Source organism: Myripristis murdjan, chromosome 13 (assembly GCF_902150065.1).
Source record: "Myripristis murdjan chromosome 13, fMyrMur1.1, whole genome shotgun sequence".
In the NCBI taxonomy this organism is placed as follows: Eukaryota; Metazoa; Chordata; class Actinopteri; order Holocentriformes; family Holocentridae; genus Myripristis; species Myripristis murdjan.
In genome coordinates this window covers 26,408,569-26,436,512 of record NC_043992.1, presented here as the reverse complement: position 1 = coordinate 26,436,512, position 27,944 = coordinate 26,408,569, and the positions used below count along the sequence as shown (strand labels likewise).

Genomic DNA, 27,944 nt, shown 5'->3' with positions numbered 1-27,944 from the left:
GCCCACAGTCTGTGCCTCCTCTCCTCTCTATGCGGTCATCTCGAAGCAGCCTCTGCGATGCGTCTGCATGTCCCTCACCCTGCGGATGGACTGGATTTGGGGGTGGTGGGCGCCCCACTCGTTCCAGTGCTTGTAAGGGCCCATCTCAAACACATACTGGTAGCCACGGTAACCGGGGTACTGGTAACCCACCCAACTGGAGGAACAGAGAGACAAATATGAACCACAGTGCACTGTGTTGATCAAAGCTGTCCTTCTCTCACCTTCTGCTCTATTTATGCTCGCTTGAAACCATTCAGAATTTGTCTGAAAGGACTTTGAAATGACTTTTATCATTTATACTGTAAAATTACATTTTTCAAAGTAGGTGAGACAGTCCCTGAAACTCAACTAGAGGTAACTCACGTTCCACCAGTGACCTGGATACTGGCAACACGGTCCTGGAAACCATAAGACCACAGGCTGGGAATATCCTCATCGCACACCTCCATCTTACGACCCTCAAAGTTCATACACTCATACAGGCAAATCTTGTGGTCCTGGGGATCCTGTGGGATACACACAGTACATTCAGGTTAGTTATTGCTAGTTGGGGTTGTCTTTGGTTCACTCTGTTCTCCCAGATTTTATCCAGTAAAGGAATTCACAGCAGCAGAATTCCAGTGGGAATCCCTAGGGTGAGGCCAGGTTATCAGTCAACCTTTAATAAGAAATCTGACATTTGCCAGCCAGTGTCAAATTTTAAGATATTCAAAACTGTCGCAGATATCATCTATTAGCTGTTTTTAATCCAAAAATCTTGGTACTGGTATTGGTATCAACCTTTAAAAACCCATGCCAAACTGATGACAATGACAATCAAATGAACTTACCATTCGGACGGGCCTGACGGACATGAAGCGGTCACACCTGTAGCTGTTGGACCAGGTGTCCCAGCGGGGGTACTCTCCCTTCTCCAGCATAAACATCTCACCAGTAAAGCTCTGCTGCTCATAACCCACCCAGCTGCACACACAGACAGACAGATATGTTAATGGGGACAAAATGATAAATATATATACACTTCTGTAAACACATATGCCATATGACTCAGTCTCATGACTATTAGTGGCTGTTGTTGTTGATCTGATCATTTAAATGTTGTTGGGTAGATGCTTTGATGACAGTTTTGGTGACTTACGGTCCACACTCTACTCTGATGGAGCCAATTCTGTCGAAACCCTTCTCACACAGATTGCGGCACTCTCCATTCAGTAAACTGCAGCTACAGTTAATTTGAGTTTGGTCAGCTATTACTTTGCTCTGTCTGTTTGCGTAGTAGATTGATTGTCTAATGCACCAGAAATCGTTATCCTAATTTATTCCTAATTTCTGAAGAACATATTCCATTCAGAAAACCACCAACCAAGGAAGGGAATCCTTGCAATCCAAAATCAAAATAATCAATTGTTAATCCTGCTGTTTGCAGAGTGCTCCATATTCCTGACGTGGACCAGAGAAGCCATGCGTCCCCTAGCCCGCACCGGAGAAGCATTTCATCGCCTCACCTGCACCAGAGAAGCCTTACCTCCCCTGACCTGCACCAGAGAAAGGCTGTTTCTTCTGAGATACATCAACTGATAAGGAGAGCACAAACCAGTCTTCGTTCATGTGAGTATTTTATTGTATTTATAGCTAACTGTGATCTGCTGTCTGCTGCACACATCAGCAGATCAATTGTTTGACTAATTATCCCCAAAACCTTTGTTCCTCCTAGCACTCCTGCGAAATATTCTCACAAATGAAGAGATGATGATGGACCAAATGAAAATCATTTTCACTACTTTCCAGGGATTGAAATCCGTAACTGAAGAAAAGATAGGTGTTGAACCAAATCTGCTGCCGCTAGCTGATCGCTAGTCTCTTGAAAACCTGGAGGAGCAGCTAAGAAATAGCTCTGACCCCAAAAACCAACTGGTAAGAATATCAGTTCTACTTCAGGAAAAAAAAAGTTGTCCATTGCTAACTCTGTGTTTAGTTAATTGATATGTGTGCGACAGTGAAAAATAACATGAGCTGCTCTCATCCATTAAGATGTGTTAATTCATATAAATATGAAGAGGCGTGCACTGTGGAATTAAGACAGAGCTCTTCACTCTCTCCTCGTTTTTTTCTTCTCTCACTTATGCACTGCACTATAGTGGTGTTATTAATTAATTTGTGTGTGTGTGTGTGTGTGTGTGTGTGTGTGTGTGTTAGCGGCTGTTTGATGTAATCATCTTACTTCTGATGTCACGAACCAAGAGATCAAGACTAGGATTACAAAATGGCTTCAAAATGCACCTGATAGGAATGGCGGGAGAAGCGAACGAATGAGAAGAAAGGAGCATGAGAGAAACTCTCATGCGTGATGCATTTTTGACTCTTCAAAGTCTATGCCAAGTTGTTTACAGATGGTGCTGCTGTTTAAACAAATATGAAGAAAGGACAGTGACATTGTTCCAATGCATAATGCGTTTTTGACTCTTGAAAGTCTATGACGAGTTTTAGTGTTGTTTACAAATGTTTAATGCTGCTTTCTGAACTCTGAAGAAAGGACAGTGACATTGTTCCATTGCATAATAATGCATTTTGACTCTTGCACTATGTTCCAGACATGTTTCAGGGTTTACAGTTTAATGTTGTGTTTGGTTTATTTATTGTCTTTAATTTCTAGAATTTGAGTGATGATGCCATATAGAGAAGAACCATTTCTGGTGGATGGAGTGTGAAACTTAGCCACCTCTTCCTGCCCAAATGTGTGTCATAGTATCATTAAGGCAGTCAGTGTTCATTCATATGTTCAATGTTCAATTCATATTAAATTTTCATTTAATATGAATTGCTTGTTATTTAGAACATGTTCCAATTCCAAATAAATACAAGTCATTTGTAAAATTGTACCACTGTTGTTGAGGCATTTTTAATCTGGGCCAAATGCGGCATGCATGGTTATTACATGGGCTGATTAAGGTATACTTATGATTTTATACATATGATTTTTTAAATTGTTGTCCAACAATGGGGGAATGGTTGTTTTTCACTATTTGTAGCTCAAGTAAAAGGTGCATTTACACACCATAAACATGGAGGCCAAGTCTGTTCCTGTGGCATACTGACCACTGGGATGAATATGGGGTCATATATCATACACAAACACAAACACATGGAATAAGAATGATAGATGTGATAAATTTCAGTCAAATGCAGCCACTGCCTTGTTGCAAGAGCTGTAGCCAATAGCATGAAGTCAGCACTGAGATTCTCAATCTCATCTCTCACTATATTTTTATTTGTTAATTAGTCAAAAATACTGTATTCCATACCATGGTTATGAAAAATTCTCTACAGAAACAAAACCATACAATGACAACACAGTGTATTATTTTTGATATCACTGGGGATATCTTTTATTTTTGAGTGTATTTGTGTCTGTGCATACAGACACAAATACACTGCTCAGACAGGGATGATGGAGTTGCAGTTGCTGGGTGGTGCCTCTTCCTGCTCTCTCCTGTGGATCTTGTCGCTCAGGTCTCTGCAGAATTGAACCAGCAGGCCAGGCTGAGAGCTGGTCTCGCTGCGCTCTTTTTCCGCGAGGTGAGATTTCAGTGCCTCCAATTCCAGCTCCAAGACCTCGTTCTTTATGCGGAGGGCCTCCTTCTCTCTGCAAGCATCATCCCTCTGCTGTTGGCAGGAGATGAGCTGCATTTCCAGGTGTTTCACGTGCTGGGAGCACTGCTTGGCCACCATGTCACTGTGCTGCTTCTCTGTGCGTAGGACCTCGTTCTCCTTCTGGCACGCGCGGAGCTTCGCCGTGTTCACGATCATGGCTCCTCTTCTCTTTTTGAGCTCCTCCACTTGTTGTTGGAGGGCTGCTTTGTCGTCCAGGCAGGATTTCAGCAGCTCGCTGTTTTTGACCCACATCATAGAGAGTTCTTCCTTCTGTTGTTGAAGGTCGTCTCTCTGCTGTTTGCAGGTCTCAAGCTGCATGGCCTGCTGCTGGACTCTGAGGTTCTCTTCTTGGAGCATGTTGTGGAGCTCCTTGTTCTCTTTGTGGAGAACATCAACCTCTTGAAAATTTTTGAGCTCAGAGGGCCGAACTAGGACATACATGCTGTCCGGGTTCAGCCCTCTGAGTCCCGGCAGGATCGTCTGAGGACGGCTCCCGCGGGTGAAGATAGCCCGGACGGGCTGAAGGAAATTTTGGGAAAGGAATGTGAACATTTTTGCGGTGCTTGCAAAAATGAGCGGTGTGGGGGACAACTCAGCAAAGGCAGGGGAGCTCTATTTATGGACTTTTTGATGTGATGTCACGGCAGTTATTACATCAGCAAGCCCATCATTGCACGGGGCATGACTCAACTGACAACTGTCAAGGGGTGATTATGACGTCAGCACACTCTGCAAAGCATCTGCACTGCACTGCACTATGACGTCAGCCTGCACTGCACCGCACCATGACGTCAGCCTGCACTTCAAAACCAAAGACAGCAAGACAAACAAACAAACAAACAAACAAACAAACAAACAAACAAACACGCGCTCAGTCTATGTCAATAGAAGTCGCGAGAGAGATCAACCCGCCCACTTTTCAATAAGGCCGGACCCAGCGGCTGCTACTCCCTCATTTCTTCATGGTAAGTCAATAATTTAAAAAAAAAAAAAAAAAAAAAAAAAAAAAATATATATATATATATATATATATATATATCACGGTCAAATGGTCAAATACACATTTATATCTATATATTCACGGTCAGATGTTCAAATATATTCAGATATTGTAGTGGCCTAACGGTGGTAATGTCGGTGGTTTAGGGTTAGGGTTAAATGGCCAAATGGTTTCAGCTGAGAGAAGCCGTGTCGAGGTAACGTCAGCAAAGCAAAATTAATTTAAACATGTTGAATTTTAACGAGATGTTTCTGTATGCAGGTCATCTGTCTCTGGTGGTGTTTAGTGGGTAACTAGCTTAACGTTGGTTTGTGGTTTGTGGTAACAAATGATTTTGTTTTATTTGACTGAGCGCCGTAAGTGAAAGGACTGGGCTGTTTTGCCGCGTGTCACCTCACGGCAGGTTAATGCAACAGGTCTGTGTCTATTCAGGTAACTCTACTATATGTGCCATAGAGGGATATTTATATGTTAAGGGGCTAGACGTTGCTAAAAGGATGTGAACAGTCGCTGGTCAGACAAGCCTGTTGATACTGACTTAGTAGTTTCAGCATTATGTAAATTATGTCTTATATTCTGTTGGGCGCAGCTAGACTACAACTAAAATGCTGCACAAAAACCACTGATGCTGTCATTGATGTTTGGCTGCTATGCCTTGCACACTCCAGGTAAAGCCTGTAAGACTTATTGATCTGTTATGACATCCTGTATTTATGACCATGACACTTTTGTCATACCACAGCCCCAACACACTGACACCATGAGGCTAGGAATAAGACCATCATGACCATCAATGAAACATGCAAAGAAAGAGGAAACAAATGAGAACATGAGAATATCTTCCAGGTGTAGAATATTTTTATTTCATTTTTTTCCATTGGAAAGTTGCTTTCCAGATGCCAGCATCCCTGAGAAAGTGTAAAATACAAATCTTCTGGACAGCCCCCTCAGTGAGCTGAAGGGGGGGTCAGACAAAAGATTGTCACATTTGCAAAACACTACCCTGCACAGCCAGCCACAGCCACAGCCACAGACCCACCAGTCCCCTCGTCCAGTCACCAAACCTGGCTGCAGTCTTGGTGGCCTTTTGCTATAAGGAACTATCTGAGGTTCTGTAGTTGTAGTGGCCACACTAGATCATGAGGAGATGGTGCCTCCTTCTGCATGACAAGCTTACTACAAGGCATGTGCAGATCTGAGAGCTGTCCATGGTAGCATTTTGTGAGGAGTGATCTGTGGATCCCAGGAGAGGGAGAATGGTTTGGTGAACAGGCTTATTGGCATCACTTCATATAGCTAAAAACACGTAAGCAAGTAGATGTATAAAATAAATGGGTGTCCGATATGGAATTGAAACAAACTAAAGAACACAAACTAATGAAGTTTATATTTCAGCTACTAATCCTCTTTTATAAATATGATAAATCATGGAATAAATATCTATGAGGTCTTCAGACAGAGAGCATTGCTATCATTTGTATCAGTGTTGCTCTGGAAGACTGTAACAGTCGGACTTCTCACCCCCTTCAGAATCATTCAAGATAGCACCAAATTCTACCAGTAAAAGCAATAACATTACTCAAAACCAGTTAGCTTATGTGGCTAAGTGGCTACTTGAAGAATTTCTAAGGGATGGTTAGCACCATGGGAGGCCTGACCCTTGTTATTCTCCCCTGTTAGCCCACAGTCTGTGCCTCCTCTCCTCTCTATGCGGTCATCTCGAAGCAGCCTCTGCGATGCGTCTGCATGTCCCTCACCCTGCGGATGGACTGGATTTGGGGGTGGTGGGCGCCCCACTCGTTCCAGTGCTTGTAAGGGCCCATCTCAAACACATACTGGTAGCCACGGTAACCGGGGTACTGGTAACCCACCCAACTGGAGGAACAGAGAGACAAATATGAACCACAGTGCACTGTGTTGATCAAAAGCTGTCCTTCTCTCACCTTCTGCTCTATTTATGCTCGCTTGAAACCATTCAGAATTTGTCTGAAAGGACTTTGAAATGACTTTTATCATTTATACTGTAAAATTACATTTTTCAAAGTAGGTGAGACAGTCCCTGAAACTCAACTAGAGGTAACTCACGTTCCACCAGTGACCTGGATACTGGCAACACGGTCCTGGAAACCATAAGACCACAGGCTGGGAATATCCTCATCGCACACCTCCATCTTACGACCCTCAAAGTTCATACACTCATACAGGCAATCTTGTGGTCCTGGGGATCCTGTGGGATACACACAGTACATTCAGGTTAGTTATTGCTAGTTGGGGTTGTCTTTGGTTCACTCTGTTCTCCCAGATTTTATCCAGTAAAGGAATTCACAGCAGCAGAATTCCAGTGGGAATCCCTAGGGTGAGGCCAGGTTATCAGTCAACCTTTAATAAGAAATCTGGCATTTGCCAGCCAGTGTCAAATTTTAAGATATTCAAAACTGTCGCAGATATCATCTATTAGCTGTTTTTAATCCAAAAATCTTGGTACTGGTATTGGTATCAACCTTTAAAAACCCATGCCAAACTGATGACAATGACAATCAAATGAACTTACCATTCGGACGGGCCTGACGGACATGAAGCGGTCACACCTGTAGCTGTTGGACCAGGTGTCCCAGCGGGGGTACTCTCCCTTCTCCAGCATAAACATCTCACCAGTAAAGCTCTGCTGCTCATAACCCACCCAGCTGCACACACAGACAGACAGATATGTTAATGGGGACAAAATGATAAATATATATACACTTCTGTAAACACATATGCCATATGACTCAGTCTCATGACTATTAGTGGCTGTTGTTGTTGATCTGATCATTTAAATGTTGTTGGGTAGATGCTTTGATGACAGTTTTGGTGACTTACGGTCCACACTCTACTCTGATGGAGCCAATTCTGTCGAAACCCTTCTCACACAGATTGCGGCACTCTCCATTCAACTCCATCCTACGCCCTTGGAAATTCTCAAATTCAAAGAGGTATATCTGGAACAGAAGACAAGCCATAGGCAGTTATTGAAATCAAATATTATGAATTCAAGTATTTTCGATAGGTAGGCCTAATTGTTTGATTTTTTGGAGTCATCTGACTTAAAATAGTGGACCTACCTTGTGTGAGCGCAGCCCAATGGCAGTGTGGCTGCCAATGCTGCCCTGAGCACCTGAGTGAGACATGATCAAATCTAGAGAGGAGAGAGAGATGGAGATAGAGATGGATTAATTACTTTTGGCACGCCACAACAAAGCAAACTTAGTTGCTACATAGCATATGATAGTTGTGAGTTGTATGTAAGTAACAAGTGCATTAGCAGTGCATTAGGAGTGATTTCCCAGGTCGGTACCTAAATTCAATCCAACATTCATAAGTCGGTATCAAAATGGCAGCTGTCTGTTTCAGGTTCTGCTTTTTGAAGTAAGCTGAGACTTTGCTAAAACATGTAACCAAGATCAATCAGCATTAATGTTACAGTAATCCAAATTGCCATGAGTGGATTTAAAGCAACTTGGAAGTTTAGTAAAACATTTGCATATATTTGTTCTAATGCTGATCATTTAATTTTCATAATATAGACTAACTATTTGAATGAGAAAATAGATCTGGTGATCCGGACAGTAAATCCAGTGTCTATTTTCATTCCAGCAGCTATATTGCCTTTTTGACCATGGCTTTCTTATTTGATACTCTTTGAGTTATGTTTGTGATTTGTTCATGTTTTTGTTTGAACTATGTTTTTTAGAGTCATTTTGTGAACACAATGAAGAGGCGAAAAACAGAATATCTCTGTCCTACGCACAGGCATCAGCGGAGCTACTGATGAACCTGAGTGGCGGTATGTAGACTTAAATTGAACTCAAGAACATAGCTGATACAGTCAAATACTTCACTAAACTTCTGTATTACTTTAAGTTAGGATGGCTGAGACTCAGAAAACATGGAATAAGCACATCATTTGTTCTCATCTTTGGAGAGACTCTAATTAAGTGCTTATTCAATATTATTTATTTATTTATTTATTTATTTTGGTCAGTTGAATCTACATAGTCCTCATTTTTGCAATTTTAGTTAATTTTAGTTGGGAGTTTTATCCTCATCAACAGCAAAACCAATCCAAACACTTTCCCTTTGTGCTTTATGTGCTGTATCTGAGCAACTGATAAGTTAGGTAGACCTTTTTTAGTTTGTATTAGCCAGAAATGTGCCATGGCCTACTGGCTAAAAGACACTGATCGGTGTACTCCATTGTACAAAAGCAAGATGGAAAGGCACATGCAGATTCAAACAATTATGTGCATGCAAAGATAAGTTTCTGACTGTTTACAGTAAAGACAGATGTGTAACTTACTTTAACTATATGATATACACACAATCCAATACAAATGTTCTGCCATAACGTTGACTTTTCTGCTGCCATAATGCTCAGGTTTTCTTTCTGTCACAGTAATAGAGGTGTTCATTCACTTATGTTTTGGGCATTGAGCTCATAGTTAGTGGTGCTGTTGTGCTGTACTGCATATTATTGACAGGTGTTTCTACTATTCTGTCCCCCTCATGAATATAAATAGGGAGGACAAAACATTAGAAACAGTCTTGTAGTCGAGTACAAGACTTCTGCAAACTACAACCTCAGTAATAAACATAGAATTAAGTTTACCACACACTATTTTCCACAATGTCAACAAAAACTGAACATTATAAACTTAGTTAAAAGGTAGAATTTATGGCAGAGCTGTTGCACTGAAGTGCATGAGATTGTACAGGTGGATCCAATAAAGTGGACACTGAGTGCAGCTAATTGAATCTACACCTTTTCAGTTATTTGTTTGCTCAATTCCACCCAAACAGCCTTTCTTTTATATTAGTGTTACAGCTGTGGTGTTGCGTTTCCTTCTGTTAGCGCCTGTGTCTCTCTCCACATACCAATTTTACTGCACAAAAGCTGCTCTGTTTTCTCAGTGTAAAACTAGATAACACCCTGTTGCATTTTAAACCAATATTCCATCTACCCCATCCAAATTTAAGGTTCAAGGGAAGATCGATCCTCGCTTGGTTCTTTCAGTCCAAAGTGTGCGTAGACAGGAAAACCACAATCATCCCAATATCATCCCATGACTCTAACACCTCTCAAAGTTAAGACCCAAAAGAGTTGAAACTTACAGAGTTACAAGTGCAGGATGAAACGGACCGACCTTTGGGGAGACTGATGGGCGCAGCGCTTATGAGTGGGGATATATATATACATTCACGTCCAATCCAGGTCTATAGAGCCAGGAAATCTCTCTCCTCATTGGCTGAGAGCTGTTTGGAGCATTGGGCGGGGTCAAGGGTCACGCTGCTTATCTGTGTGCTAGTTGTGCTGACTCGGCTGCCTGTTTTGTTGTCCAGCACCGCTGTGAGGGACTGGGAACAGTCACTGCCATCAGCAGAAAGCTCGCTTGCTTTTTTTTCCATGCAACACAGTCACACACACTCATGCACATACACACACACACACACACACACACACACACACACACGCACACACACACACACACGCACGCATGCACGCACATACGCACGCACACACACATACACACCACCACCATGACTTCTCTTGCTTCCTTCTTTGCTTTTGTTCTTGATCAGTTTTTTTCCAGTTACCATTTTCAGTCTAAATTCTTCTTACTTTTTTCCTGTAACTTTTTTCCTTCTTTTTCGCAATTCCCCTGCAATTTATTTTGTCTCTCAGTTCCCCATTCTCTCTCTTTCTTTTGATCCTTAGTGTAGCCGGACCCAATCCTTTGAGCCCTGTGTGTGTAATGTGCTGACCTCAGGAACCGGCAACCACCTCTCTATTGTGTAGATAGACAAGTGATGGATTTTTTTTCTCTATTGTGGTGCTGAACAAACACACACACACACACATACACACACACAAACTCATACACCCACACAAACTCATGTCCATATAAGCGTGCATGCACATGGCTACACACAGGAAGATCTGAGCAAAAGGATTCTGGATCTGAAATAGAGCATGTGTCACTTCAGACACTGATACAGCAGATGGGGTGGACAGTGTCCTGTTTGTATTAATTTCCCTTCTGAGAAATAGACAAGTATTTTTTTTTAATTTAGGGTGAGATGGTGAGCAATACATTTCACATGAGTACAAGGAAACTTGGCCTGCCGTATCCTTGTGGGCCTGCTTATAACCTGTGTGACCTTCATAACTATACTATAAACTAGACTTTTTTGTGTGCATTAAACCCTGGGGGAGAAAATGTATTTGCTCAGTTTCTCTGCCTGTGTGAAATGAAAACTACATATAACTTTCTCTGTGTTTTGTCATCATTTTTCTAGAGGCAGTACATGTTTATGTTGTTTTACCTTACATGTTACATTCTACAAATTTTACAGCTCTTCAGTATAACATTGCTAGCTGAGTGAAACTACAATACCAACATGTCATCTTACCAGGCTTCTATATCTTAGCTGTCTCTTTTATCATCTTTTTGGCCGTTTTGGCTGTTATCCTTAGATCCTTAGAAAGACAGAGCTGATGTTTAATTTATCAACTGCCAAGTCTTCATGCTTCCTGATTTGACAGTTTTTGAGCTTGGCTGAACTACTAGATATGTTGCATTTTATGACAGTGTTGCCTAAATGTGAAGACATAGACGACAGTCACTTGGAAACAAATTTTGATAAGTATTGCACTGTTTCCTGTGTTCAGCAGGGAGCTGATTATATAGCTGATTACATTAGATAACATTTACACACGGGGGGTCCACCCTGTGTTCCCAGGACTGACTCTGTGTGCCCTGGTTCCATTAATTCCCCTCAATGTAATTTATTCAAACTAAAAAGGGAGGATACCACATTTATGTTTTCTTTTGCAATCTGATACTTTTGGTAATTTTGATCACTTTGGTAATTTGCGCACTGGGTTGAAACCTGTTGCACACCTGTCTGGTTTCCTCTCTAAGTGGTCCTTTTCAAGATTTCTTCAATTTTTCCTATTCATCTATGAGTTTTGAGGAAGTTTTTTTCTTTCCCACTTTTAGTATTAAGTCAGGGATTGCCATTTTGTTGTATTTGTTGTAAACTAAATATTCGTAAAAGTCAAACTTGAAGAAACAATACAGCGCACAGGTGGTGATAGAAGTGCTGTGAAAGATCATGAGTAACACATAAGTTTATTGAGCCATGTGATGCTGAGAGTGTAGATAGCACAGAGGACAGGGGTGGTGATTACATGGACACTTTATCAGAAAAACAGATGTGTGGTGTAGCTGACCTGGGGCACCACTAAAATGGGGAAAAGAAGTGGGTGTGGTTTTTAGGGCGATTTTTAGTGGCTTTTTTGAGATATTATGTATGTCACTATTTAATGTTTTATATGTGACTAATGTTACTCATGTTTTGTAATGTTAATACTGTTGTTAATGCTACATATTAAAATATCATGCAAACAGGGCACTATACATCATTATATTCCAATTAATTGTTGTAAAATACAAATAAAACATGTAAAAACATTCATTAGAGCCTTATCACCCAATTTAAGGGTTCATGTTGATTTGTTGAAATAGATGAACAGGGTGTGCATGAAGGTGCATGGGGCTTAAGTGGGTCAGAGTAGAGCTGAAACAAAAACCTGCAGGACAGGGGGTCTTGAGGACTGGTTTGAGAACCACAGCTCTAACTAATATAAATGTTGTCGCAACATTTCAACTGTTGCAACCACCACTACGACCATCATCGCTGTTGCAACATTTTGGCCTGCTGGTGGCACTAAAGGGAAGGTTACGGGGTCGCCAAAAGTGACAAGTATCGTCATCTAGCCAACATGAATGTTGTAACAAAATTTCATGGCAATGCAAAAAAAATTTAAACGATAGGGTGCAACAATAGCAGTTTGACCTGTTGGTGGTGCTAGAGGGAGGGTCACCAAAATCATGGAGATTCACCAAATAGATTTGGAGATATAGCCCTCTGGACCTAACTGCTGACTGACCAGCTGACATGGTGACATATAAGCCCTGGGGGGCTTATATGGGGGAATGTAGGACACAAGCAACATACTACCTTGGAAACTCACCGATGCTCCTAATCATTGAGGTTTAGCTAAATGAAGCTAAAAGAAGAAGACACTGTATGACCCTGTTGTCATATATTGCATTAAACCCACTGACACTGCAGGCAATCTGACAACCTCGCTGTCTGCTTATGAACTTCATCACTCACAGATCAAGTTAGCCTGTTTACATGGAGTGAGTTTTGTTGGCCTGAGAAGATAATGATGATGATGATTCTCCTTCTTCTTCTTCTTCCGAAAACGATCTGCACCACAGAGACCTTAGCTCTGTATCAAACCCATGGAAACTGCCTTAAGAAGTGGCAGAAAGTCAAAATTTTGCAGTACTCCCTCGTGGTTAGGACCAGAGATGGGGACTCGAGTCATTGCGACTTAGACTTGAGTCGACTCGAGTCTCTGTTTTAATGACTTGTGGCTTGACTTGACAAAAAACAAAAAACTTGAGACTTGACTTTGCTCGGAAGTTTAAGACTCGGGACTTGACTTGAGACACGATCACTCGAATGACTTGATTGTTGTTCATTTCATGTTTTTCAGTTTGAATATAAAATATAAAATAAATATCATTCACAGGGGTGCCGAGAGTCAAACGGTGAACTGCCAAATGCAAGACCTGCTCAACAAAGATTTCGGACAGCCACGCTACAACGTCAAACTTTGTCCGTCATTTGAAGAGCTATTCTGCCGAGTAAGTGCTTGTAAATTAGCTAATAGCCTATTACCCTGTTAGTCGATAGTTAGCTTAGCTAACTTTAGCTTGATACAAATATCTTATATTTTCTCTTTATTAAGACTGGATTCTGAAGGTAAGATTGTAATAATCTGACTTGACTTGGACTTGACTTGATCTATTACAGCAGTGGTTCCCAACCCAGTCCTCAAGTACCCCCTGTCCTGGAGGTTTTAGTTTCAGCTCTACTCTTTCACACCTGATCCAATTAAGGCCCTTGCACCTTCATGCACACCCTCTTCAGGTAGATCTGTTTCAGCCAATCAGCATGAAACCCTTAAATGGATCAGTTGTGAAAGAGCAGAGCTGAAACAAAAACCTCCAGGACAAGGGGTCCTTGAGGACTGGGTTGGGAACCACTGTATTACAGGACTTGACTTGACTTGACTTGACATAATCTGTGACTTGACTTGACTTTCCCAAGAAAAAATTACTTGGAACTTACTTGACACATTGAATGCATCCTTTTAATATTATTTGTTTTGGCCGATTCTACAGTGGTTTCTCTGGCAAAATAAAAAAAATCTGTAACACCTTGACATATCAGCAAAGATGATAAAAACTTCCCCTAAAATAATGGTGGATGGAAGACCCCATTAGGTTTTCCAGTGAACGGCAGTCACATGACATTGCATATACGGCTGTCTCTAACAGTTAATTTCTCTGCTAGCTAGTAAATCAAGGCACGTCATTCCTTTGCTTCTTTTCTGGAGTTTGGTATCAAGGAAGAATGAAGATACCTGACATACAAGACACATTTTTCAAAGTTCACATGCCATTCAGGCCAAAACTAAATCTCAACCCTGTTTTTTTCTGTGTGGAGTTTGCATAGTTAGTTTGCATCTCATATCTGCGAGAGTTTCCTCTTGGGTCAAAGACATGCAGGTCAGGTGTTGGTGTGATGACTTTGATCAGAAGTGATCAACTAAAAAATGACTAGCCTTAAAATGAAATGACTCTGAAAACTCATTTTACTTTTTCTTGGTCATGACCAAAAGATCCATAAGTGCTGTCAGATTATGCATTACATAAGGTAAAATTTGGCAGTAAAACATTGAAGATTCCCCCTTTCCTCACCAAAATTCTGTCTGTTAAAATAAATAAACAACTAACTCAACAAATGTAACTAAATGTGTGCTGGAACTCAACATAATATTATTGAAATCTGAATTTAGATGCTAGTGCAAAATAGCATAGTTTCTTTATTCATTTTACTGGAAGAAATAATTTTGCATTTATTTACTCAGTTGGGCCATCATTCAAGGTAATGATTCCTCTGGTCATGGATCATGGAGGCGCTGACCAATTTTTCGTGCTCACTGGCTGAGAGGAGTGTGTCATGGGCTAACAAAGAAATTATTACCTTCTCTGGCCCTTTGAAGTTGTAGCAATCATTGTGACATGTCTGCTGTTCATGTGGTGTCATGTTTATCATATATTTCAGTGAAGTGCATAAGAACACCACACCAAGTCACAAGTCAGGTAAATTGGGATTCCAGATGAGACAGGAATTTTCTGAGTTGTTTCAAAATATCAACTCACTGTACGAGTTTTCTGTGGATGGCAAGGACTTTGATGTGATCTGATGAAACTTAAGTGAGTTGCAGCTAAAAATTTCATACATGAAGTCATGTTTGATATATTAAGTTCCCAAATGGACTGTTTTCCACTGTGATTGTTTTAATAAAACAACAAAAAACCTGGCCTTGTTGGTTAAAGGTAGCCTTGTTGTCATTAGCCTATTCTGAATTATCCCACAAATCTGATCAGGACCTGAATGCAGCATTAGCTTAAACAGGGCTTTGTTGTTGTTGTTGTTTGTTGTTGTTGTTGTTTTTTAAAAAAAGTATTCTCTTAACATTATGAAACAAAGTAGGATGGCTGGTCACAGGTCAGCAGTGTTTGGAGTAACTAAATTACTCTTATTTAGATTCAGGGCCGGCCCTGTTTTTTTTTTTTTTTTTTTTTTTTTTTTGGAGCCCTATAGGATGGATCCAGAGATGACACCCCCATCCCACACACACCTCCATGTAGTGCACCATAACACCTCTCTGTGCCTTATACATGGGAGGTCCTCCATTTCTCAGCTCACCCCACACTAAATTGTGCATCACAGCAACCATGCTCTACTTTCCTCATTTTTTATTAATGTAATTGGGAATGGGAATGCAATTAAATGCCAAGCACAGGAAATACATTGGAGGAAATGCATGTGACTTAACAGGAATGCTGTGAATAGTCTGGACTAAGGTTTTGCAGGCTGTGCAGCAGCGCCAGATGAGGTGGGTGTGTCTGCATGTGAAGAGACTGGTGTGGATTGGGGTGGGATTAATGTTGCTTCATCTGCAATCAGAAACAAAAAGGCATAAATACCTCCTGACCACGTTGCTTTAGCATACTATTGAAAACAAATCTGCAGCTGTTATATGGAACAGACTTGGACTCACTTGTTTCAGGCTGTGTAAAGGTTGATCATGGTCCCTTGACTTTCTTCCCCGGCAGCTGGAGTCCCCATGTTTCGCAGATGGGGGTTGCTGCTAGGGCAAAACTCTCACAATTACACAATCTTCAACATCATTTCTTTAATGAAAATAAATGGCATGTTCTATTTAAAATTTAGGTTCTTACTTTCTTTGCACTACGTTCACATTTCAACTCTGAAAGGAAATGTTATATCACAGCAGCCCATATACAGGTATAATTGTACTAACTATATTATGCTACAACCCTCTTTTTTGAAAGGGGGAGGGGAGGGGACCAGTTAAAACTTGACTGGACCCATTGTCACTGATGCAAGGGGATAAAACTAACACCACTAATGTGTTTAGGACAGTCCAGCTGACTGTATGTGGAAGCAGAAGCTCTCTCTCCCAGCACTGAGTCATTCTTGATTGACCACAAACCAGACTCGGAATCACAATTGTTTTGTGACTGCAATGGCCAGCGTGTTTCCTGTCACAACATGAATATTTGTGTAACCAAAGTGGTTAATCGACCACACGATGATCTGGTGCCAAGCTGCAGCTACAAGAAGCCCTGGGGCTGACACCTGCTCTGGTTTACTTTTCCCATTCACAAGCTAATGTAAGGGTGTATGTTTATGTTTCCATTTTCATTTTCACATTACAGTCACTGTTCTAATTAAATTTCCATGACTTCTGTCACTTGACCACAGGGCTTTTTGAAAAAAAAAAATGTGCAAAACGGATCCTAGATCAGTCCTCGTCTGACTTGGTGTCCAGTCTTGTATTCTCCTTCTCATAAGTGCTGATCTGGGTTTTAGAAAGTAAAAAGTAAAATAATTAGTAATCTAATTACTTTTTAGAGAGATTAATCAGTAAAGTAATGTGATTACAATTTGTAGACAGTAATGAGTAGGCTAACTTTACTTGATTACTTTTTTGAGTAACAACTAACTTTTTGAGTAAAGTAGACAGCACTGACCATCTGTGGCTTAGTTCAGCCTATAACAACAGCATTCCTGAAAGGGGCGGGGCTTATCTCAAAGAAGGTGGTAACTTCAACCTGCTACTGAGTGCCTTTTTGTTTTGGAGTGAGTTCCCTTATATAAAAACAATATAAAAATCATACATTAAAAAAGCATATTTGAAGATTAATGGATCACGCACTATCCATAGCAATCATACCTGGTGTGGTAGCTTACTGTATCTCTCAAACTCTCAGGCCACATGCATAAAGCCTAAAAAAGTGAAGAGACTTGGGAGATTGTTGCTATTGTTGCTATTACTTGTGTACCTATTTACACAAGCTTTGTTCTCTCTGATTAATCAGTAACGTTTAATAATGAATATGAAATAATCTGCAGTATTTTTAATGGCATGTCTGTTTGAGAATGTTGTGCTCTGTCAGCTCTGTCTTAGTAATTGTTTTGCACTTTTAAGTAACCATAAATCTCTCCAGTAAACCTTTAACTGGTCTACATAAAATTGAAATAACTAAAAGGTTTATGGTATTTGAGTTTGACTGGGTAAATGATTCAGTTCGTAAATCACAGTCATATTTAAGGCAGAAATATGGGTATGATGTAGTTATAAGGGTGCAGTGTGCAGTATCACCATTTGAATGTTCATGTACAGTTGCGTGTCAGTCGCCACTGTCTGAATGGTCATCTGTACGCCTTTGTGTGTTCCTTTGTGTGCAGTGAATGCATGCATGATCTCGCATTTGCATGTCTGCCTGTGTGCCTGTGTGTGCATGACTGAGCATGTGTGTTTGTATGAGCGAGTGAAAACGTGAAGGGAACAGAGAAGTGGGTTCAGTTGGCGTGGCGCTCAGGTTGGAGACAGAGCACCGACAGGTGTTGAGAGGACCCAGTAAGTACATGATTAAAATGCATAACCTGCCACTTCATTCGGCACCTTCTTCATTTTTACTGACAGCTTAAGTGTTAGATACCAAAAGCAGAATATCTTTGCGATTTTAGGGATACGGCGCCTGTACAAAAATGCTTCAGTTTTTCCACAGGATTCAAAATATACTGTAAGTAGCCTGCAATTCATTATGTTACATTTGTGTTGAATGTGTTTCTTGACATGTTTTCCTCTTGTGCAGAAAACAATGGCTAGAACATCAACATCTGTGCTGTGATGAGTTGAACGGTTTCCTGGACTGGGTTGGACCAGGGCTCCGTCTGGGCCTGGGAGTTGCCCATTGGTTGGGGACCATTTGAAACTTGTGCCACTCGGCACTGGGCACCGTGCCCTTCACCCAGTCCCACTGCAGCAACCTAAAGCCGGGTGGCTCAGTTCTGAACAATGGATGGAACAGCAATGTGCTGACTCCTGCCCCGACCCACAGGCCCAGCAGCTTTTCAGCACCAGCATGTATAAATAGGTCCGTTTACTCTGGGGTCAGGACGTCGTTTTTCTGGAGCCCCCTGTGAGCACTGCACAGCTATTCTTTGGGGCAGGTCAGGTAAGCCCTCCATCTCAATCCATTCAGCCTATAACCATGTTCAGACTATTGTCGCTTTACATTTTTGTGGTCAGTAATGTCCTTTCTGCTGAGTCACAGAAACGCACAGATAAAGGTAATGCGTGTACTCTAAATGCAAAGACATACTTATCTTACTGGGAGGACAAATAGTATTGTTCCTGTATGACAAAATAGCTTGTTCCAAATGTATGAGCTTGTACACAGTTTCCAAGAAGGCTGCAAATCCCAACACAAGATATGCAGCAGGTCATACCTGCTATTAGAAAATATGCAAAAATTCTTACTTCTTCATGAATTTGTGTAAGGTCATTGTCACATCAGGTGTCAGATTATTTGAAGCCTAGTCTTTGTGGAGTGTGATCCTGTGGATGATATGAATACAGTTACACCATGAAAAAGGGCAACCACAGAACACCTGAAAATGACAGTCTAAGGATAAATTTACACAAATACATGGCCTTCATCATGCTTCCTGCCTCGTTAATTGATGTCTACAGGCTAGCTGTAGACTTAAGTATGACACTAACATGATTAGTGGCAGAAAGCATATTCTTGTGGAGGGTGGAGGAGGTGACAGACTGTGGTTGAACTGTGTGTTGTGCTACTTAACTCCCCTTTGAATATGGGCAGAAGTGTAATTTGTTCTCCTCTCCACACTGCAGGTTAATCAGTACCAAGATACACAGTAGAATGGCTCTGACTAATCCCAACCCAACGGGAACATGGAAGGTGAGTTCAATGTTACATTATGTTCTTTGGATATTTCAACAAAAGCGATTACCTTTTATAAATGCCCGTTAATGATGCACATGTACCTACATGTCAGTGAGTATGCGTGGCATGTGGATACTATATATTTGTGTGTTTTCCAGATCACAGTCTATGACCAGGAGAATTTCCAGGGGAAGCGTATGGAGTTCACCGCATCCTGCCAGAACATCATGGAGTGTGGCATGGACAACATCCGCTCCCTGAAGGTGGAGTGTGGAGCGTAAGTCAGATGAAGACCTCTGCTCAACACTCCACACAAGACAAGAGAGTTTTATCAAGTAACACATTTCAGCTACCGAATCAGAAAAGACTGGCAAGGTTCATGATATTTAGCAGGCTATTGTTACATTTTCTAACAGAGCATGGTTTGATGAATATAACCACAACAGGGTAATGGAATACTATGGAGAACATCATATTTAATGATGTCTGTCTAATGGTCAGCCTGTTTTACAAATTTGTGTCTCTTTACAAATGTCTTTCTCTTTTCTTGTGGAGATAGCTGGGCAGGATATGAGCACTCCAGCTTCTGTGGACAGCAGTTTGTGCTGGAGAGAGGAGAGTACCCACACTGGGAGTCGTGGAGTGGCAGCAACGCCTACCACATTGAGAGGATGATGTCCTTCCGCCCCATCTACTCTGCAGTGAGTTTCGATCCTATGCCAAAGACTTCTCTTCTTCCTCCCTCTTTGGCTATCTTGTTTTGTCCCCAGGAAAGGTTCAGTTTGGAAAATGTGCTTAAGTTAAACGAGAGAGGGCTTATTCACTATTAGACTTTGAACATCCCACAGAAATGTAGATAATGAGGATAAAAACTCAACTTTTCTCAACTTTTTCTCACAGCACAGCTTTCTTTGAGCCCTGCAAACTTACAAAAACAACAGATTGGTTTCTTCCTTTTCAAATCAAATTGCAGTTTAAAAAGTATTATTGCTTCAAGAAAGTGTATATTTTGGTTGTTAATTTTCTTATTCATTGCAGTGATCAGGAGTTGTGAGCCTAATTTTCTTGTACATATTTGTACAAGGACAATAAAAACTTTATATTTTGACTGGGTCTCCCATTGAAATACAATATCAACATAATAAAGCTGGTGCTGTTTTCACATGTATGTCACTGTTCTGACTGGAAATGTTTCTTGTTTCATCTGTCTACACAGAACCATAAGGAGTCCAAGATAGTGGTGTTTGAAAGGGAGAACTTCATCGGGCGCCAGTGGGAGATAAACGATGACTACCCCTCTCTCCAGGCCATGGGCTGGGGCAACAATGAGATTGGCTCTATGCAGGTCCAGAGTGGCGCGTGAGTTTCAACCCCGCCCTCCCTCACTGCACCGACTTGGATCATGGTTTACATGCTTATAAAATATGGCCAGAAGTGGATGAGAGACGTAGCCTACTTCATCATACAACATAGTACAGTGAAACAGTCAGTAAAATCAGTTAGAAAGAACTAAACGAAGGTAGAGTATATATTTAGATATTTATGAATATATTTTATTACATCAGCCCAGAATATGCCTTGAGAAAAACAGTTAAGGGTTACAATGAGATGATTATCTTGTAGTCAAACCCGTTTTGTCATTCACTTAAAGCTCCACACAAACTGAGCTGTGCTTAAGACCTACATAAATCAAATTTGTTTTCATTACAACCCAGTTTGCCACATAGATAAAACCACTAAGAGGATCATTCTCTGATTGTAATCAGCTGTAACAAAGCCCAGTGTTTGCTGGAATACATTCAGAAAAAAAAAGAAAGAAAGCCCAAAGCAGTGTGTGAGTGAGGGAGGACTCACATGCTGAACTCTCTCTCCACCCTTTACATTTCACTTTGAAGGAAGTCAGAGTTTGATATATCCTCACCTTCCTCAGTGGTACTATCCTCTAATTTACTGTAGATTTGAAACTCTGTGCACACCATTTGCTTTTCATTAATCAATCCTCTCTCCTCCTCTGTCTCTCACTTATACCTCCTCCAGTTGGGTGTGCTACCAGTTCCCAGGTTACCGTGGTTACCAGTACATCATGGAGTCTGATCATCATGGCGGCGAGTACAAACATTACAGAGAGTGGGGCTCCCATGCTCAGACCTTCCAGGTGCAGTCACTGCGCCGAATCCAGCAATGAGACCCGCTGCCACCTCTCCCACCCTCTGTCTCTTTACCTCCTCCAAATCCTCCTCCTCCCCCTTTTCCTTCCTTCACCCAGTCATTCCAAGCTTTAGCCAGATCCATCAGTTCTTGATGATCCAAGGCTGATGCTGCTGGTGCTCAACCATCAAGATGTTTACAGCACTTTTGTTTTATTTCTGTTGCCAAATGAAAATGAACAACAAAAAAGAAAGAAGAAAAGAAAAAAAAAAGACGACTGAAGAAAAGCCACTGACTGATGCCCCACAGAGCAGAGAAGAAGAATAAAAAGAAAAAAAGACAAAGAAAAAGAAAAAGAATAAGAAGAGAAAAAGAAGCGCCTCATGGTGGCAGCAGGCTAATGTCACTCAGGCTCATTGCTCCTCATCTGTGTGGACGCGGGGCAAACTGTGCTAACGGTGATCAATAAAGAGGGAATGGGCAACATGAAATAAACAGCAATACAAGTGTCTGCTATTAAACTGCACTGTGCTTGGTTGTCTTTTCTTCAAGTATTTCATTTCCACAGACTGTGTCAGTAAGATTTTAATATTTAAACCAAGGTGTTTCAGTTAATTGTAACCCTTTTTGGTCTCAAGGTACTGTCAATCAATCAATCAATCAATCAGACTGACTTTATTTGTATAGCACTTTTCATACAAAGAAAACACAAAGTGCTTCACACACCAACCCCACCCACACATGCACACGCGGGCACACACACATAACACACACACACACACACACACACACACACACACACACACACACACAGACACACACACACACACACACACACACACACACACACACACACACACAGAGGAACCGCCCTCTCACCATCCAATCACCCACAACAAAGCAATCATTAAAAGTGGACCAGGAGCTGGAAACAAGGAAACATCCATAATCAGATGCAGACTAGATTCACATGAACAATTATCCCTGAGTTTACAACAGTGTCATAAACATGTCAGACAGGGAGGGGTTCCCACTCAGGCTTCTACCACCACATGCAAAGTTGACCACTGTGAACCGCAATTATTTAACAATTGGCTGGTCTTAATTCATTTCTTTTTAAACCTCACATAAAACAATGACATAAACAATGTAAAGTAAATGTAATATAAAACAATAGCAACATAAAGTGAAACAGTTGCACAAAGAATAGCGGTTCAAAGGTAACAATATTCAAAATGGTTGGCCCAGATAGGTCTTGGACCACATCAGCGAGGTGAGCCTGTATGGTATGCTTTTTCTTTGGTAGCCACCACACAAGCATCACCAAAAATGACTCAGTGCTAAAGTATAACTAATGCAAGTCACAGGAAAACGGTTAAAACTGGGAGGTGGCAGATGTCTTAGTGCCCTGCAACACAAGAACACAACTTTACATAATTTAAGTGTTACTTAGGATTAAATGTAATATGCAGTGGTGTTGTAGTTTACACTCCTTATTCACATGATAGAGTCACTGCACAAACTATGACTCATTTTTATGGATAACAGCATTCTTGTTTGATAAGTAAACCAGACACAGCAATTCAGTTTGTCCTGGTTCTTAGCTGCACTTGTTGTTTAACTTGTTAAGTAAACTGGGAGCAATTGCTCAGTTTTCTGTCTTGATTTTGCTGTAAGTTAATGCTTCAAATAGACTCAGAATGAACCAAACCACAGGACAAAGTCAGAGTTTGGTTTGCTTAGAAGTCATTCAGTGGTGCAATGTGAAAGTTAAGCAATACCAGTTAATCTGTTGGGTTTGATGGGGAACACTAGAGATGTGATGAACCTTTTGCATAAAATATGTTGTTTCAAGCACAGAGAAAATATTTTATTTTTGACATCAGAGTATTGGATAAATGATGGGATGTATGGGGCTGCTGAATTAGCTCGTGGTTGGAAACAAACACTCCATAATTAGCTGATCACTTTCAGCTCTGATAAGCATGAGGAAATTATGAGCTACTAATGGGCTAAATAATAACGGCCCTTTCTTTCTTTCTTTCTTCTTTCTTTTAACATTTTCCCATCTGTGAAGCATAAACAGCTAATAATAACTGAGCTATAAATAAGCAGAAATGGGGGAAAAGCTGCACTTGTGAATAGGACTGAGACGGGATCATAGTTTAGCTGCAGAGAGCCTGAAAAAGTCCTGTGTTTTGTCTTTTAAATGAGAGACAAGGCAAAGAGAACTAAGCTCTTCTCTGTATCTGACAGCATAAATGTATATTTCCTAATAACGAATAGATAGCGCATAATAAGTATGCTCTCTAGCTTGCTATGATAAGTCAGAGCACCCATGAAGTCTCAAGGTGTTGATGTGACTGTATACAACAGCGTTTCACACACAACTGACTGCTTGGAAATAAGAATACATAGTTAAAGGCCTCCCCACACAGTTCTACATAAACAACAACAACAACAACGACAAAAAATGATCTTGCAGGGGAGTCCTTTGGAAAATATCTATCCAGAGTGAATTTTGTGGTCCTTTTCGGGATCCTAGATATGAAACGTGAATATATGAAACGTAAATATGCCTTGATGTCCTGCTCGCCGTTAGTTAAAAACAGCTGAAAAACCCATCAGGCGGAACTCTGCCGGTCCACCTTAACAGAGCAGTCTGTGTGATGCTCCGCCCCCCCCCGAGGTGAAAGGGAAGTTGATGCAGATAGGCCACACTGGCTTTGACAGCAAATACATGTAGCGTTAGCCATTGAACTAGCTTTAGATTTTCGGTCACAGTACTCGTTTTATTTTTTCTCAAGCGGCCGAATGGTGAGAAAGTAGTAGATACCGTAAACATGGCACATAGTCGGAATCATCTCTTGGCGACGCCGAAACTACGTGTCTCACTTTTCGCCTTAATTTCTCTTGTTGTCGTCTCCCTGGAAAGAGGCGACGCGACGCCGCAGCAGAGAGGTAACATTACTCCCATATCAGAAGAAGTGGAAACATACGACAAATACTACAATTATGTCCAGCTAACGCGGCGTCTGCGGTCGCTGGCCGGGAAATACCCTCACATCGCTAACCTGTCGAGTATCGGGCAGTCCGTGGAGGGCAGGGAGCTGTGGGTGATGCGGATCACAAAGGAGCCCGGCACCGAGGCACCGGGGAAACCCAAATTCAAATACGTCGGAAACATGCACGGCGACGAAACCATATCCAGGCAGGTGTTGGTGTACCTGGTGGAGTACCTGCTGAGTAAGTACGGACAAGAGCCGCGCATTACCGAGCTGGTGAGCACCACAGACATTTACATCATGCCCAGCATGAACCCGGACGGCTTCGAGAGGTCCATAGAGGGGGACTGCATCGGCGAGGCGGGGGGCCGGCAGAATGCCCGGAATATGGACCTGAACAGGAACTTTCCCGACCAGTTTGGCCAAATCGATGTCAATCCAGATGATGTGCCTGAGGTTAGGGCTGTGATCAAGTGGATCCTGGAGAAGAAGTGAGTCTCTCTCTCTCTCTCTCTCTCTCTCTCTCTCTCTCTCTCTCTCTCTCTCTCTGCATTTGTATCACATAAAGGGCAATTTTCATACAGAATCACAGCATGTACTGGTGTAAAACAAACAAACAAACAAACACAGTTAATGAGTCCAGTGTAGGTAGTTACAGTGTAAATGATATTGCATACAATCACAAACATGAAAACATGCAGGAAAATAAATGAATACATATACCAAATATATAAATACCTCTCCCTCTCTCTCTCTGTCTCTGTCTCTCTCTCTCTCTTTATCTCTCTACCCCTCCCACCCCCCACTACACACACACACACACACACACACACACACACACACACACATATTTTCACATTCTCTGGAGGCCCACATCCATCGTCTTCTATTCTTTATCTCTGAGTCTTGTTGCTAGCAGCACAAGTTGGAATGCCCTCAATAAACGCTAATCCAAACACTGTTTATTGTCACCCTGCATCTGCACAGACTGACAAACAGTCTCAACAATAAGCAACTCAGACAGAGTTTCGGCCCTAAATCTCCTTAATAATCACCCCGCCGCTAACAGGTGTGATTTCTCATAAAGGGCTGAGTGAGGGGTCTGGCACAACTTCATGGAAAACAGAGAATGAAAGGATGTAATGTCTAAGGACTTCTCTGTAGAGCAGAAAGCACTTTACCATTACAAGTTTTTGTTTGTCTTGTGGCCTGCTGCCTTTGTGTCTGTTACAGACACAAAGTGCTATTGGCCCACAATTTGCAGAAAATTAAACAACAAAAACTCCAGGAATGCAGTATGGATGCCAATTGCGCAATAAGTAACTCAAATCAAATATTAGAATTGCATAATGGTGGTGGGTTACACTGCTCTTCTTAGAGATTGCTTAGAGAGATTCTTAGAGACAAAGATTTCTCCTGCTGAAGAGTCCTTGAGCAAGACACTGACCCAGTGCTCTGACTTCCCTGTGACAGGGAGGAAGCGAGATATTATCCTTCGGGAAGTATCACCGTACAGTACAACATTTCTTTGGCTGTTACCTTACAACAGAAGCCTTTCCCCCAAAGTGTTTTTGGCTGCCACTGAAGTGCTGCATTGTCTTTGTAGGTTTGTGCTGTCAGGGAATCTGCACGGCGGCACCGTGGTGGCTAGCTACCCTTTTGATGACTCAGCCACCCATGAGAGCCGGGGCCACTACAGCCGGTCAGACGATGACAGCCTGTTTCGCTACCTGGCTCGGGTCTATGCCCAGAACCACCCCACGATGAAGACTGGCCAGCCCAACTGCCCCGACACCCCAGAGGAGACCTTCAAGGATGGCATCACCAATGGGGCCCAGTGGTATGACGTGCCTGGTAAGATGATCCCTTTTCATTCTTTTGCTTTATTCAGTCCCAGCTTGTTGCCCAGGATAATCTGAGGGTTTTTTTGTTTTTTGCATTTGAAGCCCAGTACTCCACCCTCTCCTCTTTTTGAACATTCACACATATTGTGGTGAAGGAGCACAAGATCCTTTCCACGGTGATTAAGCCCAGCAGGGTTTTGTTTTTGTCTTGTCGATGACGTCATGTGGAAATTCAATCTGGGAGGCAAACATGGCCAGAGTGTGTTTGAAAACTCAGCTGTGCTCTGCGGGGTCGCAGACGCGTCTTGTAAGAGGGACAAAAGCTAGTGTAATGGTTGCATTCAGTTGTAACATGGACTTGCAAGCGTTGTGTCACTGAGCTGAATGACAGGACAGTCTGAAGTGAATCTAGGAGGTTGTGTTGTCAAGGAAATGAACTACTGTAACTGCTGTGGTCTCGGTTTTCTGTGTATGATGGTTTATTCCGGCGCAATGGGGCGATTTTTTTTTTTTCTCTCTTGTGTTTCAATGGCAAGCATTCTAATTTTGCAGAGGCTTTTTTTTTTTTTTTTTTTTTTTTTTTTGAAACGTCTAATTATGGTTTCACTTTTGTGTTTGTTGTGCACAAAAGGCAACCAAAAACTCCCGTTAAAACCTGTGTTTCTTAGTCATTCAGACCTGTGTATTGCTGTTTTATTTTACCTCAGGCCAAAGCAAGAATGTGTCACTCGTTGTGGTTGCAGCATTTCTTGCTTTGTAAAACCTGTTTTAGAGACTTCAGAGGTATTACTCCAATGTCCTTTGGTCTTGGCACAGCATACCGTTGGCTATCATCATGACCAGGCCTTCCGTTTTCTGTTTTTGTGGCTTTTTTTCCCTCACAGTTTATATTGCCTAATAGGAGTACTGATAATGATGGATGTTGCCCAATCTGACAGAAGGCTCAGGCAAAAAAGGAGATGTTTCCACTTACTGTAGATTACATGGTTAAAAAAAAAAAAAGCATAGACCAGTACTTGTAATTGAAGAATAGTTTTAATCCAGAGGGTAATTTGAACAATTTTAATTACCTGAAGCTATTTCTAGGCAGATTTCAGTAGCTGTTTTCCCTCAGTTAAGAAGGTCACTTTAAATGGTGGTGCCTTCTTGAAGCAGTGTTCATAGTTTCTGTTCCTAGACTTCATGTAGCTGCATTGTTGAACTTGTTAAAGTTTAATGTTTTGTGAAGCTGTATTGCTCTGCAGATTGGAACTGCTCCAAACATAAAGACAGGAGAGTCCTTTTTTTAGCTCTAGGTTTTTCCACTTCAGTCAAGGAAGCATTCTTTGGTGTTGTATAGTGTTGGGTCTGCCAGGACAGGGAGGACAGGAAGTCAGCGCCTTACTGTGGAAACAATGAGACGAGGTACTGTGTGAACTGTATGAGTCAAAACACTAGAAACACTGCGAGTCTCCGAGTCTCAATACACTCTGCTCATTTTCGTGGTCTGGTAAAGCCTCTGACTACAGAATGTGGTAAAGCTGCTGGCAGGTTTTACCACGGCACTGCACTTCTCTGACAGCTCATTATGGGCATGGATGAATCAACAGGAGGACTGTTGGATTGACCACTCAGGCCTCCTCTTGCAGACATATCGCCTTTCTCTGTATATACCTGTCTGTAACTCAGCCCAGGTAAATGCAGCTTGCAATATTTCCCTGCTCACTCCTCTTCATTCAGGTACAGAAAACAGGGCTACCAGTGTCACTCAGACAGTAACTTGATCAGCAAGGTCTCTGCTTGT

The 27,944-nt window shown here is 41.7% G+C and overlaps 4 protein-coding genes and 1 long non-coding RNA gene across 6 annotated transcripts in view; 3 read left to right on the top strand and 2 right to left on the bottom strand.

Moving 5' to 3' along the window:
* Nucleotides 1-27: 27 nt before the first annotated feature.
* Nucleotides 28-1,534, bottom strand: LOC115369703 (beta-crystallin B1-like). Its single transcript, XM_030066373.1, has 5 exons — nucleotides 1,524-1,534; nucleotides 1,181-1,264; nucleotides 873-1,005; nucleotides 406-548; nucleotides 28-196 (listed from the first exon to the last, which is right to left on the bottom strand). The coding sequence occupies exons 1-5, from the start codon at nucleotides 1,532-1,534 to the stop codon at nucleotides 28-30; spliced, it is 540 nt and encodes a 179-aa protein (XP_029922233.1).
* A 46-nt stretch (nucleotides 1,535-1,580) lies between these two features.
* Nucleotides 1,581-2,716, top strand: LOC115370062 (uncharacterized). Its single transcript, XR_003929221.1, has 3 exons — nucleotides 1,581-1,650; nucleotides 1,757-1,956; nucleotides 2,239-2,716. It is a non-coding gene; the product is annotated as an uncharacterized LOC115370062 (long non-coding RNA).
* Nucleotides 2,717-6,399: 3,683 nt separating this feature from the next.
* On the bottom strand, nucleotides 6,400-9,889 carry LOC115370061 (beta-crystallin B1). The gene is given in 7 exon segments (XM_074933729.1): nucleotides 6,400-6,568; nucleotides 6,779-6,899; nucleotides 6,902-6,920; nucleotides 7,245-7,377; nucleotides 7,553-7,671; nucleotides 7,795-7,868; nucleotides 9,842-9,889. Coding segments are annotated over 6 exon segments (627 nt in total). The 5' UTR covers nucleotides 7,861-7,868; nucleotides 9,842-9,889.
* Nucleotides 9,890-17,745: 7,856 nt separating this feature from the next.
* cryba1a (crystallin, beta A1a) lies at nucleotides 17,746-21,585 on the top strand. 2 transcript variants are annotated; one of them, XM_030067043.1, is made up of 8 exons: nucleotides 17,784-17,828; nucleotides 17,939-17,994; nucleotides 18,067-18,429; nucleotides 19,113-19,179; nucleotides 19,323-19,441; nucleotides 19,724-19,865; nucleotides 20,381-20,523; nucleotides 21,202-21,585. In XM_030067043.1, exons 4-8 carry the CDS (start codon nucleotides 19,141-19,143, stop codon nucleotides 21,347-21,349), a joined length of 591 nt encoding a protein of 196 aa, XP_029922903.1. In that variant the 5' UTR covers nucleotides 17,784-17,828; nucleotides 17,939-17,994; nucleotides 18,067-18,429; nucleotides 19,113-19,140; the 3' UTR covers nucleotides 21,350-21,585. The 2 variants fall into 2 exon arrangements, with proteins under 2 accessions (XP_029922904.1, XP_029922903.1); XM_030067044.1 differs by lacking the exon at nucleotides 17,939-17,994 and having other exon boundaries at nucleotides 17,746-17,828.
* Nucleotides 21,586-24,033: 2,448 nt separating this feature from the next.
* The window catches only part of cpda (carboxypeptidase D, a), a 29,712-nt gene continuing 25,801 nt past the window's right edge, over nucleotides 24,034-27,944 (top strand). The window contains exons 1-2 of the mRNA XM_030066791.1: nucleotides 24,034-24,808; nucleotides 25,924-26,171. Coding sequence (XP_029922651.1) covers nucleotides 24,156-24,808; nucleotides 25,924-26,171 — 901 coding nt within the window. The 5' untranslated portion in view covers nucleotides 24,034-24,155. The remainder of the gene's footprint in view (nucleotides 24,809-25,923; nucleotides 26,172-27,944) is intronic.

Coding starts and splice junctions, on each gene's coding strand:
- LOC115369703 (XM_030066373.1), bottom strand. Junction 1,006..1,180: donor ATCAGAGTAGAGTGTGGACC/GTAAGTCACCAA, acceptor CTGTGTGTGCAG/CTGGGTGGGTTATGAGCAGC. Junction 549..872: donor CCGTCAGGCCCGTCCGAATG/GTAAGTTCATTT, acceptor TGTATCCCACAG/GATCCCCAGGACCACAAGAT.
- cryba1a (XM_030067044.1), top strand. CDS start 19,141: ATGGCTCTGACTAATCCCAACCCAACGGGAACATGGAAG. Junction 19,180..19,322: donor ACCCAACGGGAACATGGAAG/GTGAGTTCAATG, acceptor TGTGTTTTCCAG/ATCACAGTCTATGACCAGGA. Junction 19,866..20,380: donor TCCGCCCCATCTACTCTGCA/GTGAGTTTCGAT, acceptor CTGTCTACACAG/AACCATAAGGAGTCCAAGAT.